The sequence below is a fragment of the Canis aureus genome, chromosome 18, assembly GCF_053574225.1.
Source record: "Canis aureus isolate CA01 chromosome 18, VMU_Caureus_v.1.0, whole genome shotgun sequence".
In the NCBI taxonomy this organism is placed as follows: Eukaryota; Metazoa; Chordata; class Mammalia; order Carnivora; family Canidae; genus Canis; species Canis aureus.
In genome coordinates, this window is record NC_135628.1 from 28,862,741 (window position 1) to 28,877,587 (window position 14,847).

The 14,847-nt window shown below is 33.5% G+C and overlaps 1 protein-coding gene across 7 annotated transcripts in view; it reads left to right on the forward strand.

Moving 5' to 3' along the window:
• SNX13 (sorting nexin 13) overlaps window positions 1-14,847 on the forward strand; it is a 173,677-nt gene that overhangs the window by 104,823 nt on the left and 54,007 nt on the right. For 6 of the 7 annotated variants that reach the window (XM_077856610.1, XM_077856611.1, XM_077856614.1 and 3 more), the window contains 5 exons: window positions 1,360-1,431; window positions 3,740-3,885; window positions 4,125-4,193; window positions 5,869-5,981; window positions 8,608-12,142. In XM_077856610.1, the coding sequence (XP_077712736.1) occupies window positions 1,360-1,431; window positions 3,740-3,885; window positions 4,125-4,193; window positions 5,869-5,981; window positions 8,608-8,855 (648 nt within the window). In that variant the 3' untranslated portion in view covers window positions 8,856-12,142. Of the gene's footprint in view, window positions 1-1,359; window positions 1,432-3,739; window positions 3,886-4,124; window positions 4,194-5,868; window positions 5,982-8,607; window positions 12,143-12,248; window positions 12,336-14,847 lie in introns of those variants that run through there. The other variant, XM_077856612.1, reaches the window with a different exon arrangement.

Sequence of the window (14,847 nt, forward strand, 5' to 3'; positions counted from 1 at the left end):
TCTTACTAGAAATGGATACTATAAAATCCAGTCCTCAGGTTTTGCTGTGATAGAATTTTGAAAGTCAGTGAAGTTAACAAACATCCTTTGTACTACTACATTCTATATGCCATTTTTATTTTATAGTGCTCTTAAATTTTAAAACAAAAATAGGTGCTTTTATGCAAATTAGCTATACTAGTATTCATCAGGAAACATAAAGGCTAATTTCTCCTGCTTCACCTGACCGAGTGGCTAGGAGATCAATGACCGAGTGGCTAGGAGATCAAAGGGAGGACAATTCTCAAAATCATTAGCCTCTGGGGCCATCCTTTACTTGTATATACTCATGAGTAGCATAGAAGAATTTTCAAGGAAGCTTTTTCATTACATTGCAGACCATGTAGTTTCTTGCTTTCTGATTTCTACTTCTTAATAATCTTAACCTGCTTGTTTAAGGTTATAATCAAAACTATAAAAAAAACCCTATTACTGTTAGTGTTTTTTATTTATTAGATCGTGTTTGAATGAATGAAGAGGAAATATATATATATGTATATATATATACATATATGTGTGTATATATACACACACACACAGGTAGAATTTATTTAAGAGACAACTCCTGAAATAATGTGTGTGTAAATCCATACTTTTCTATTTATCTCATACTTTCTCTGATGCTTTATCATTGTTTCTAATCATGGGGACATACACTAACACTGGAAGTGAGGATTTTACAGTACCACTTCTGCCAGTAACTACTTATATGACTTTGTACAGAAGTCACTGAGCTTTTCCCAGTTCTTTTTTCCTTACCAGCAATGTGAAGGGTTTATAGTAGATGATCTTGGTGGTCCCTGCCATACTGACAAATGATTATCAGCTAATACCAGTCTCTCCATTTTCCCCATAACTTATATTATCTATCAATAGGTTAATTAGCTTTTTAAGTTTATTAAGTCTATTAACTGTTAAGCTTTCCTTATGGTAAAATAAAGAAGATTGGAATTCTCTTCTCTGCCTGTGCTACTAACTTTTGGCTTTTAAATAATTTAAACTTTCTTAGCTTTAAGTTCTAAAAAGTATAGGGGTTTGACTAAGTAATTTCCCCTTTGATTCAAAAGTCCATTTTTTTTTAAAGGAAAAAAACTGTAATGATAATGAAGTTATCACACTTTAACATTGAGCTTCTAATTGTAGATAGTTAATACTTTTTAATACTAAGTAAACTTAATCTATCATTCCAAAAACCAGATTAAATGCTATTACTATGTTTAATATTAATTTTGATTTCTTATTGTATTGTGTTCTTTCACTATCTGCTTTAGTGTGTTTATTTTGTTCTGTTTTTATTTTATTTTTTTTAAATGTTATTAGGTGCCCCCTTTGATTCCGAAGACTGACTCAGATCCGGAACATTGTCGGGTCTCAGCTCAACTTGATGATACTGTGAGTTAATTTTACTTTTGGTAGTATTCAGCTGTAATTGAAATCATACTTGGCAGATCTTTTTAACTTTTTAATGAAGTATAATATGTATATCTATAACTAAATACCTATGTGTATATTATTGTATGTGTTAAGTTTGATGAATTCTTACAAACTGAACATGTCCATGTAATCAGCACTCTAAGCAAGAAGCAGAATGTTACCTATACCCCAGAAAGCCCCTAATGCTCTCTTCCTGTCACTATCCTCTCCCCTACCAAGGATAATCACTATCCTGACTTCTACCCTGCTTTTATACTTTATATAAATGAAACTGTAAGGTATGTACTCCTTTAAGTCTGGCTTTTTAAAAAAATTTTTTTTAAATTTTTTTGCTCAACATTGTGATATTCTTTCATGTTTTGTGTGATTGTAGTTTCTTCATTCTTGTGGACTTATAGTACTCCATTTTGTAAATATAGTACAATATATTTGTTGTAATATGAATAATACTCCTGTGAACATTCTGGTACATGTCTTTTGATTAAAAAATTAAGTGTACATTTCATTTGGGTCTATACCCAGAAATGGAATTCCTTGGTTAGAGGTATTTATAAGTCTTAATAGACACTTTCAAGTAGTTTTCCAAAGTGTTTGTGCTGCTTACACTGCCGCCAGCAATGCATGAGAATTTCAATGCTCCATAGCCTGCCAACATTCAGTATGTTATATCTTTTAAATTTTAGCCATTCTGGTTGTATCTCATATGGATTTCCATTTCTCTGATGACTGTGGAAATGTTGAACCTTTTTGCATATGTTTATTGGCCATTTGGGTGTCTTGTCTTGTGCCTCTAGCTCTTTCCTCTATTTTTCTGTTGGCTTGGCTGTCTTTGTCTTTTTTGATTAACAAGAGTGCTTTATATAATCTGAATAGTGGTTCTTTGTCAGATGAAAGTATTTGTATATTGTGAATATCTTCTAGTTGGTGTGTTTTTGTGTAGTGTGTATATATATATATAAAATCTGTGCCTACTGCAAAGTCACAAAGATCACCTATGATTTTTCTTTAAAAATCTTTTTTGTCTTATCATGCCAAAATTTAGGATTGGTTATCTAGGATTCATTTTTGTGTATGGAGTGAGGGCAGAGGCCAGCTGACCCAAGCATCATTTACTGAGAAGGCCCTCTTTTCCCAAGTGTACTGTCTTTTTCCCTTGTCACAAATTAGATTCTTGTATATGTTTGGGTCTGGACTTTGTATTCTGTTGTATTAGACAGATTTATTTTAAAATTATAATTCTATCCCTTCAGTTTTTCATTGAATTTCTTATGATAAACTGTATTAAGCAAAGATAAAATTTTATTTGCTTTTTCAGGAATATTTTAGAATGTCTTATTATGAGTTATGCTGGTATAATATCCATAACATCATACCTTCTGTTAAGGATTTTTACAGTTTAGGTTTTTATTAGAACTACTTGTCACATCAAACTAATGAATATACTCAATCAGAAAATGATTGGAAAGAGTATCTTAGTGATGAAAGAATTATAAAATTACTGTCAGTTATATACAGTTTTATTGTAGTTCTAAATCTCGTTTTTGCTTTGTGTATATTTTTTCACATCAGAACTTTCCAGTTGTCTTTACTTTTTCAACTTTGATTTTTGCTCCTCTCCTAGTTGTCTTTTATCTTTAATTTTTGTATTATTAATTGAATATTCCCATAATAAAAGTCTACAAATTTTTACTTGTTAAAAGAAAATTTAGAACTATAGTGAAATATGCCCTTTGTAATAATGTTAAATTAGTTATATATTGAATTTTATCTTAGCTTCTTTTTCCTGAAAATACTTAAGTATATATGACTAACTAACCAAGCAAAATAGGTTATTCTATGTAGATTATGTTTTGTTCTATTAAATAAGGAGAAATGTTGAGAATATTTTGTTCTTTTCAAAAAGAAGCTCCAGATAATCAGCAAAGGGGGCTAGCATTTGCCTTAGCAAAGTAGTACAGACTCTACTAAAAGTAAAAGAGCCAGATTATTTTTTTCCTAAGACACCATAGATCCACTTTGAGAAATTTTTTTCACTACCACTTTGGAATTGTAGGGTTGTAAAATTCTGTATTCTTTCAAAATGACTGTTAAAATATATGTTTTTATTATTAGAATGGAATATTAGGTTGTGAAGACTATAGTACAACTTGTTCTCTGATCTCTGAAATAGAGTACCAGTCATTTCGTAAAAGCAGCAGAATTAGCCATTCATAGTAGATAGGTAACTCAAATAAATGTATTTTTATTTCTTCCCATATTTTGTCAGGTGGATGACAATATTCCACTTAGGGTAATGCTGCTTCTTATGGATGAAGTATTCGACTTAAAAGAGAGAAATCAGTGGTTGCGAAGGAATATAAAAAACCTACTTCAGCAGCTTATTAGAGCCACATATGGTGATACTATTAATAGGTACTAATTTTTTTTTCATCCCTTAGAGTTGTTCTTAACTTTTAAACTTTTATTTCTGGAAGTAGACTGCTCATTTAAAGGAGAATTTTCTTCTCTTGAGCCTTTTAAAGATCATTAAAACAGTCTATTCTCACAGCTAATTTACATACAAATTAATTTACTCCATGAAAGGAGTGTTTCTTTATTTTATACATCTTCTAAAATTTTGACCCTACTAATTTAAACTTCTTTACTTTCAGAAAAATAGTTGACCATGTTGATTGGATGACCTCACCTGAGCAAGTAGCCGACTTAGTGAAACGTTTCAGGTATATCTTAAGACACAGTCACTTCTTTCAGGTAGTACAGAGTTTAGCATTGTTATCACTAATTAACTTTTACTGCTTTGTTTTCTTCCTGACCATAAAGTTGGTTTTAGTCATCACTGATGAACAAAAAGACTTGTAAGAATTATAATAAACATTTGTCCTGTGGATCTTTTGATATTTGTTTCTTTAAAACCAGAATAGAAAAAAGTATAAGAGAATAATCTTTAAAATGTTGGTTATGTTTTATCACAGTAATGTGGCTTTAAAGTAATTGAAATCCTTGATTTTAAATAAAAATTTTAAAAATGTATGTCTCTGGCTATGGACTAATTATTAACTTATTCAAACCTCTGAAAAAAAAAGGAAATTAAGAGCAGTGGTACTCCAATTCATATGTTCATCCTACAAAAATATTCTGCGCCCTTCCTCTGTGCCTAGTATTTTGCCAATCACCAGGGACTGAGATAAAATGCAGTCCCTTCAAAGAAAGCGCAGCATAGTCAAGAAATAAACCTCATTTCTAAAGTGAAAGATAAGCAAGGCATAAATATTCATGGCATCATATGCTTTGAAGTAACAGGAGCAAGAAAGGAGCTGTCAATATTGAACATTAACTATTTGCTTGGTGCTGTGCCAACCACTTTATGCATAAAGTGCACTTGATGCACTTTCTCATTTTACCCTATTTTATATGAGATAGGGATTTTGGTCTCCATTTTGTTACGTAGATACTGAGGATCAGAGAAGTTTAGCAGCTTGTCCAAAGACTCACCTTCTGGAAAGCGGGGACCAACAGATTAATCTGAAGCTGAGTTTCTCCTCTTTCTACCAGACTGTTGCCAAAGGTCAGACCACCTGCCCTGGCATGTACCTTCTCTTTCAGGGCAGGTGAATGATGTTTGGTTCACTGTGGAACAGTGATTCTCAGCCTTGGCTGCATGTTGGAATCACTTGGAGAGCTTTAAAAAAAATATTGACATTTGGTTCCCATCTTGTGTCTGACATGATCAGTAGAAGGCCTGAACATTAAGATTTCTTAAAGCTCGCAGGTGTTTCTAATGCTCAAAGTTAAGAATTGCTCTGGGGAGTCTCTCTCCCTCAGACGAAACTCCCAGAAGGAACCTTAGTTAGTGTGTTTTGTTCTTGCTTTTTGACCTGTGAATTGGAAAATAGGAATCAAGTGCGAGTAAAGGCGAATAGGGCATATATCTAAGTGGAGTGTTGTAATCAGTCTAACTGTAAGTTGAAGGTTTAGGATTTGTTTAATGTTGGCTTAATTATAAGGGTACTGAGGGAGATGAACTTGAAAGTATCCAAATTCAAGATATTGTGGGGTTGTATTTGGATGAGATCTTCAATCTCATTGAGATCAGAGGCTTACTTTGAGTTTAAATGGCTGTGATGTGGTCATCTGTGTATTCCATTTTGTTATCTTTATCATTTGTTAGTGTTTATAAGTTATTCCAGGGGAGAATTCATCTGTTTTCTTATGTATATCCTTTTACACCTAAAATTTGACCCTGTTCTTAGTATTTGTTAAATGTCATACCTCTATAAAATTTCAAAAGTGTTTCTGCTTTCTATTTACATTTTTGTTTTCTGTAGAAAATTGGAATAATTTACTACTATCATTATAAAATGAAAATTACAAAATATATTTAATTTTCTTAAATAGAGATGCCTTTTGGCCAAATGGCATTTTAGCAGAGACTGTTCCATGCAGAGATAAAGCTATTCGAATGAGAACAAGAATTGCAGGAAAAACTAAATTACTTTCAATTATGCCAGGTGAGTGAACAGATTTGGTAAAAATTTTACTAATTTATAGTTCTTCTGAATTTTGGGCATTAAGCATGCTGGTTTAGCCTCCTTTTGATTTTAGTAACTACCGTTTAATGGCTTACCACATATTGGGCACTGTTGCTGTGCATTTCTCTTACATTTTTCACTAATATAACAGTATTAAGAAACTAGGCACTGTTAACACCACAGCTTTATATGTGAGCAAATAGAAGTTCAAAGAGGAAAAAAAAAAAAAAAAAAAAGGAAGTTCAAAGAGGTTAAGTACTCCAGCCCAGGTTCCAAGCTAGGAAGTGACTGTTGGGCTTCTGTTCCATGGTGAGCAACTTGAAAGCCAGTGCTTTCAACCATGAAAAAAAAGTGATGCTTTTAGCTACTTCATTTGCTCCCTGGAACCATTTTGAGAATAAGTTGATGATAAAATAAATGACAAATAAATAATAAAAGAACATAAAGTGTGAGGTTTTCAGGAAATGTTTGTTCTACTTCGGAGAATAAATTCTTTCAAGGAATCCCTTTACAACTGATTGGTCCATTATTCATCTCTGTTAAAACATGAATATGATTTCAAAGAACGTATACTTAGTGGCATTCTTTTGGTCTAATTTGAATTACTTCTTTAGAACACTGCTGTCTTACTACACTCACTTTGTCCCCCTTTTGACTTCTCTCAATAAGAGGGCCTGTATAATATGAAAAGGAATTTTGTGTGACTGGGTCATTGTTTGGCCCCTTCTTTAGTTATGAATATCTTTGAAAATAGTTATCTCTTCTCCACATTTTAATTATGAATATTGAGTGGAAAAGGAATATTTATGAAGTTCATTAGCTTCATTTAATATGTTTCTTTTTCTATAACTTTGTTTTTCTTTAATTTAGAACTTTAAAAAAAAAATTATTTATTCATGTTAGAGAGAGGCAGAGACATAGGCAGAGGAAGGGAGAAGCAGGCTCCTCGCAGGGAGCCCAATGTAGGACTCAATCCCAGGACCCTGGGATCACACCCTGAACTGAAGGCAGACGCTCAACCACTGAGTGGTGTCCCGAACTCTATTTTCATCATAGATTTTAAAATCTCTGTTTTGTCTGTTAAGTTGGAAACTTACCACATGACTATTAATTCTGTCCTACAAACTATACTGTTGCTTTTGGAGAAAATAAAGCAAATAATAGAAATAACATTTTTGAAAAATAAATGAGAATTTAGGATTAAATATTATTTAATATGCTGTTAGCATAAATCAGGTCATGCTGTAAACTGATTTATGTAGCTGAAAGAGACTAATTCCTTTGTTTAGTAAATATCGAGAGTATATCATATGCCAGGCCTTTCTTTGCACTTATCTTTGGCTTCTTGGAGCTTCCATTCTATTAGGGAAACACAAGCACAAGGCAGACAAATAAGGCCAGTATGTTAGCTAGTAGTAAGTGCTGACAAGACCAATAGTACAGGAAGATGGAAATGCTGGGTAAGGTGCAATTGTGTGAGAAGAGAACACTTGTGTGAAGACTTCAGGGAAGTGAAGCTAAATATAAAGGTGTATATGTTTATATATACATAATCCCTTACTTGTTTTTGGTAAATTCATAAGCCATTTGCTTTAAATTATATAGTACTCCTAGATAGAAACATGCCTCTTGGAAGTTTCATGTTTCTTTTGAAAGCAGTTAGATAGTATTTACTGCTATTTGGGACCCTGATTATAAATAATTAACGATAACCCGGATTCAAGTATCTGTAATAATGTCATGGTGCTCCACACTTCGCTCACTCTGATAGCCATTGCACTTTTTTCCGTTCTTCTCTCCACTTTCTTTTAAAAAGAATCTAAAACATTAGCCGAACTGTATAGTGCCCCTGTGTTTTGAACCTGCCTTGTTTTTTCCACTTAATGTTCATTTGCTCGTTGTTGTTCTCTGCCTCAGAGTTAATCCATCATCTGTTTGTGCCTGTCAAACTCCTGCCTAGGGAGCAAAGTCTCCTTCATTTATCACTTACTTGAAGAGAACCTTTCTTGATGATCTGCCATGTGGAATTGTCCTCTCTGTAAATGTCTTTATACTTGGGGTACTTGAGTGATACTGTTACTGTTGCAAACTTTTTGAGATCATTAATCAACTTCCATACATCATTTACTTACACTATTTCTTACTGTGCATTAGACACAGTAAGACTATCTGCATAGTGTTTTAGTCTTTGCAGATCACTTTTCAACATTTCATTAAGCTCTCTAAATTCTAACAGTTACAAGGATTTGGTTATTATAAATCTCCATTTTACAGATAAAGAAATTCAGGATGGGTGAATATCATATAGATATTAAAGGACAGGATTGTAATTCTTATTTGGGGTTTCACAGTCTAGATCCTGTTGCTGTTTCCCTGTGCTTTATCATCCCCAGTATCTATTATTACATAAGGAGATGGATGCATGCAGACATGTAAATTCTAAGTGTCAATTATAATACATAGCTGAAATACATGAACTAAATACCTCCTATTTATTACCTTGCTGTGTACTTTACATTCTTTAGTTAACTTAGAGCATAGTTTGGCCTTGTGTTTCCTCTATATGAATAATGACTTCTGTTTATTTTTCCCCCTCTTCATTTAGATGAATTGAAGCACATTATTGGGGCTGAGACAACACGGAAAGGTATTCTTCGTGTCTTTGAAATGTTTCAGCACAACCAGTTAAATAGGAGAATGGTTTATGTCTTCTTGGAAGGCTTTTTGGAAACCTTGTTTCCACAGTATAAATTTCGTGAACTTTTCAACAAACTGCATTCACGGTCAAAGCAGATACAGAAATATAAACAGAAACTTCAAACTACTCAAGCGCCTTCTTTACAGAAAAGGTGACACTCCAATCTATGAAGCTGGTGTTCATTTTGTCCAGGACTAATAATATGGACAGACCTTCTGGGGCTTAACTCATATACTGTCATGTCGCACCAGTCTTTTAGTGTCTCAAAATAGATTAATAATACATCCATAAGACTGTGGTTCTTCTCATCCTCATCCATAATCCAGCCACTACCAAGAGAGATTTCTGTGTCTTAAATGATTTGGTGCATATTTTTTGCAACATTGAGAGGATACTGCCCCCTTCTCAAGCAAGAATGACGTTGGTCTCTTCCATTTCAAACTAATCAGCATTCTCCAACAATGACAAAGTGCCAGAATGTATACATGAGAGCTAAGGAAAGCACAAAACAATGGTTCACAGTTAAACTGGCTAATTTGTTTAACAGTGGGAGACTGAGCAATGTATGATTTGGAGGGATTTTTTTTTGCATAATTTTATAGGTCTTTATCAGAATTTTGATATAATGTGGATTAGCCAGGTGAATGATCTTTGGAACATCTGCTTCAGGTCTGGGGAAAGTGACAGGATGCCCTTAAAAGTATGAAATAACCTTATACCCTAATTACAGTTTTGTGACAAAGTAAAACCAATCAAAAATAGATTTTGATTGGATTTGTTATTCATTGGTATAAAAGATTTTAATTGATTCTTATGTGCTTTGGGGCTCTATTTTGCTCTTATGGTACTCAATCATAAGTTTTCTTTTGGTATTCTGTGTGCAAAAAAACGTATAGTGGCACTCTCACTTAAGTTTCAAAATTATTACAGTTTTTTTAATCTTTAAGAGATTACTGATTATATAATAAGGAGTATAATCTCTTGAAAGAACTGCCAAATACATCCAGTTATTTTAAAAATATGGAAATTTAAAAAAACAGCACTATTGAAAGTTACAGTGTGATAATTTTAAATTGTGTGATCTAGACATACCTTAGGTGATTGCAAAAGTAGCAAATCAAAGGATTAAATGAGCTTATTAGTCCTATGTAAACAGAAAAATTCCTAATTCTATTATTGTATATATGTGAAAATAAATAATGAAAACAGAACTATAATATTTTTTAAAATATGCTTTTATTTATATTTTGCATAATGTAAAATTCTACTAAATAAAGCAAGTTGGCGAAACCCCTGGGTGTATACATTTAAGTCCCTGAAATAATTTTATACCAACAACAACAAATTACCTTTTCCAGTTTTGGAACCTCTGCGTTTCTTATAGTTTTCTCATTCTTCATTTGTCCATCTTGGAAGTCTTCATATCCCTTGTATGCAGGATTTCTGCATACTTTTAAATACTTACACTGACTAAGGGTTTGGGTATGTCAGAGTTTTTTGTTTTAAAAATATTTAACACTACAACCTTAAAATAGTGAAGCTACTTATCAGACCACTGAGCCAAGATCCTGGTATCAAAAGAACGTCTGGGTGCTTAAGATAAAGGGACAGAGTATCGGTATCCCAATTATTTGGGAGCTTTAAGATTGGAACAAGATGTTATTCTCTTGTTTTCACTGAGATCCTACTTACAAAGTGAAGCCTAATAACAGAATAAAGCCTTCCTTTAAAGCTTTATAATAATAATCATATTTATTAATAATGCTGTTGTGCATACTTACGTATGCATATATTCAGCATGTGTTGCATGTCTAACGAATTACATAAATGAAATCCTTTTCATTGCAATTTGCAAATGAGAAAAGATCCTTATTGACTCTGGTGGAAGAAGTAATATTTTTTCTTCCCAATGTGTCTCTTGCTGCCGTGGTCCCTCCCCATGCCCCAGGCTTTAAAAGTGAGGATTTGTGAAACATGTCTGTAGAAAGCAACAGCATGGCCATAAGTGCAATGATTTTCAAATATACCCTTGCCCATTTTAAGTATATTTTTGACATAAATAAGTCTAAGAGTAAACAAGAAATCATTTGAGAGCCTAGTGTGTACATATGAAAAGCGTTTCCAGATAATGTGAGGAGTGCTGGCCATCAACCAGGGAAAGAAAGGTCCTGCAGGATTGCAACTTTTCGTAACAGAGCCCTGCAAGGTAACTGCAATCATACCAAAAACTATGAGTAAATGAGTTTTTTAAATAATTTTTGTTTTAAAGAGTTTATATTTCAAAAGCAGAAATGTCAAATGGTTGTCTATGTAAACGGTTGTGCATTTTCTCTATGCACATCTATGTTTTACATCAGAGAGAGCTGTGGTCATGCTAAAATTAGAATACTTTTTGAATGACTTGGTCAAGCTGTGTGTAAAATATTTAATCCATAAGTCAAGTACAGTGTACTATGTTTAATAAAGTTATTACATTTAATGCATTTATTGCATATATAAATATATACCTGAAGAGGCTTTAAGTCTTCTGATATTTGATTTTTGAATGTGTTTCTATGTCAGTGGTGCCTTTAGGCAAGAACCTTCAAAATTGATCATTCTCTGTTTGGGTTTTCTGATTTTTGGGGGGGTAACCTATAAACTATTTAGAAACTATCACTACTAACGTATAGTTCATTCACCTAAAAATTGATTGTATGATTTAAATATAGCACTTAGCTGGGCATTTCCTATGATTAGGGTGTTCTGAATAGTTGCTGAAAAAATTGTGCCATTGACCAATGGATGCACTTGGTTAGCCTTAATTTAAAAAAAAAAAATTAAAAACTTTCTTGAATATTTCTGTTCGCTCATTTTAAGTTTGTGCTGCTGGTGTTTGGAAAAAATCAAACAGTTAAGTGCTACCAGAAAGTGTATCAATTTTTAAAAAATTAAGAACAATATAAATTTCACATTCTAAAATTTTAATTTTGTGCAATATTTTCATTTAATGCATGTGTATTTGAGTAATTGTAAAATAAATGAATTTTTAATGTTTTGAGATCTAGTTTAAACTGTCTTCTTAACCCAACGACTTACATTCCGTTGTTTCTGCATCCTTTTATTTAAGGACTTGTTTTAAAAGTCTTTTTTGTCACTCCTTGTAAAATTATTTTGTTATTAGTAAATTTTGCTTATAGGAGTATGGCTCCTGTATTACAAGGGAAAAATATAAAGAGCACATCTTAGGATTATAGTTGTTAAAAGATAACTTGTGCATATCATTGTACAGTAAATGTCAACTGTGTGCCTAACTATTCTATCAATACTTTCCTTCTTTAACAAAGAAGAAACAACAATCAGAATGTCAGTTATTTTTATTGAACTAAAAGAAGATTAAAATTTTTATTTGGTTTGCGTTCTGTTCTGTCCAGTAGAAAATACTAATAAAGTATTAACAAACCTTTTTGTTGAATTTATTTAGTAGTGATATATTTTTACTATTTTAAAAAGTGCTTGTTCAATGGTCTTAGTTTTAGTATCTGTATTTTCCTTTCTTTTCATTTTAGAAATCAAGCAATTCAAGTTCCAGATTGATAGAAGAGCTGTTGAGTGATTACTGACAGCTTACTGGATTTAATTTTTCCATTTATGGGGCAAGTAATTTATGATCACAGTGTTGTAGAGACTTTACACTTACCTATCATGTGAAATTATAAAGTAATTTTCCCATAGAACAAGCTGTAATAAGTAATCTATTAACAGTTTTTGATCTCATTTTTAATTAATATTTCAATTCTAAAGGCAATAGATTCAGTACTCACAATGTGGCTATGTCTGATTGGTCATAATATTTTCAGTCTTGCATCTGTATCCATAGACTTCTCAGACATCAGCTGTACTTTTACCCTACTGTGGACAGGCATAGTATTTATCAAAAGTGCATACTCTAAAATGTTGATCCATTTAAGATGTTTCTGGGCAGTAATTTTATACTTCATGTAACTTATGCAGATCTACATACTATTCCAAACCCTAACATGTTCCTTTATAATCCAAATGATACTATCAAATTTTCTGAAAAGTTCTGTAATAAATAAGTCTGTTTAATTTTGTTTGCCTAACTTCCCAAACTTAGCCACAGAAACTTTTGTGATCAACACCAGTTAATAGCTTGATGATAATGTTCCCAAAGAACAGGATTTGAAAAATTTTAGATGGTGAGAAAAAGTGAAGCATCCTTAATTAGGGAATATAGACTCTAGATAGAAAAACCAGTGGATCTGGGATATGAAGTTTTATTTTCAGCCTATCATTCTAATGGAAAGTCGAGTTGTTGAAAGAAAAAGGAGAATGTGAAAAATTAAAAGATGGTTATTGCAGATATTAGAGTTGGATTTGGCCCTGGGTACCAGAATAATGAACTCAGTGAGGGATAATATAGTATGTCCCATGAGGTGTGAGAAAGATATTTGCCAAGGATCTTGCTAGTGTGGTCAATAGGACATCCAACTAGGAAGTGCAGCGGGGAGAGAGAAATGTGATACAGTTCAGTTTTTAAAATGTGTGCCAGACATTGACCCATATATACTGGCAGATACCATTTGGCCTGGGAAAAATTACAACCACTGAGAACCTAGAACTTCACAAGAAAAAAAAAGTTAATAGAATGAAAATTAATCAACTCGTGTATGTACAGTGTATGAGAAATGCATGAAATGCAGCATTTTAAGAGGGTAAATAGGACCTTTTACATATCAGGTGGAATAAAAAATAGGATTTTGTATTGGAAGTCTCCAGGACTACCCCCTGGTGATTCACTAGGAGAGTTGACAGGACTCAGAGCCTATAGTCCTACTCACAGCTAGGATTTATTACAGCAAAAAGATACAGAACAAGATCAAAGGAGAAGGATTCGTGGGGCAAACAGAGAAATGTCATAAGCTCCCAAGTTCTCCTCCCAATAGAGTCTTGCAGGAGACAGTTCTGCCCCCAGCAATAAGTTGTGACCACATGTGAACTGTTGGCAACCAGGGAAACAAATCATTCAAGACTGATTTTTACTGGGGGCTGGGGAGAGGGGGTTCTGTAGGCACCCTTTGCCTCATTTGTACCAAAATTTTGGACTCCCCAAAGGAAAGCACGTGTTCTGCATAAGCCATACATTTTGTACAAATAATTTAGGCATAGTGAGCCACTTTTTATCAGTTTGGGGAATGGTACGAATGCTTCTGAAATCTAAGTTCTCAGATACCTGAAAACGGGCCAAACTTTTAAGTAGGCCTTTCAAAGGACCATAGTTCTACCTACTGTGTTAACTCTTGCTCAACTACGTACCTTGATCCCAAGAAATAACTATTAATAAAGATTTGCACTAAAAGTGAATAAGATTTACCCTCATGTAGAAGTCTCTGTACCTAGAGGTGGAAACAGCAAAGAGAATTTAGATGTAGATAAAAGGGGAAAAAAAAAGATCAAGTGATGTTGATATGAATGGATATATACTCCAAGAAGCTGGAAGAACAGATTTGTATATTTCCAATAAAGATTCCCATAACAGTTATTTAGTACTTAATACTCAAAAAACAACCTTTTGAGGTGTAGATACTATTCTCCAGTTGATAGATGGGAGAACTCAGGCATATAGTGATTGAGTCATTTATCCAAAGGTTCAAACTGGTAAGTGCTCAGGATGAAATCTCAACTGTGGTTGTCTCATTATAGTCGTACCATAGTTTCTCAGCAGTGCTATTGACATTTTGGGCCACATAATACGTTGTGGGAGTTGTCCTGTGCATGACAGGATGTTTAACAGCATCTCTGAGCTCTACCCACTAGATCATTCCTGTAGCACTCCCAGTTGTGATAACCAAGAACGTCTCCAGACACTGCTAAATTATGTCTGGGGCAAAATTACCACCAGTTGAGAACCAATTTGTGCTCATTCACAAGAGTATGTCTTTTCTCCATAAGCAAACACCTGACAAATCTGTGGCTTGCCTTGTAGGGAGAATGAAAAAGGGATGCCTAACTCAGCCTTAAGAGGAGGGGAAAGGTGGGGGCAAAGTGGGGGGCAGCAAAACCAAATATTTTACCTTGTCTTTATTTAAGGAAGCATCCCATAGTTGAGGGGAGGGAGGAGGAAGAAAGGGATTTTGCAACCTGAGA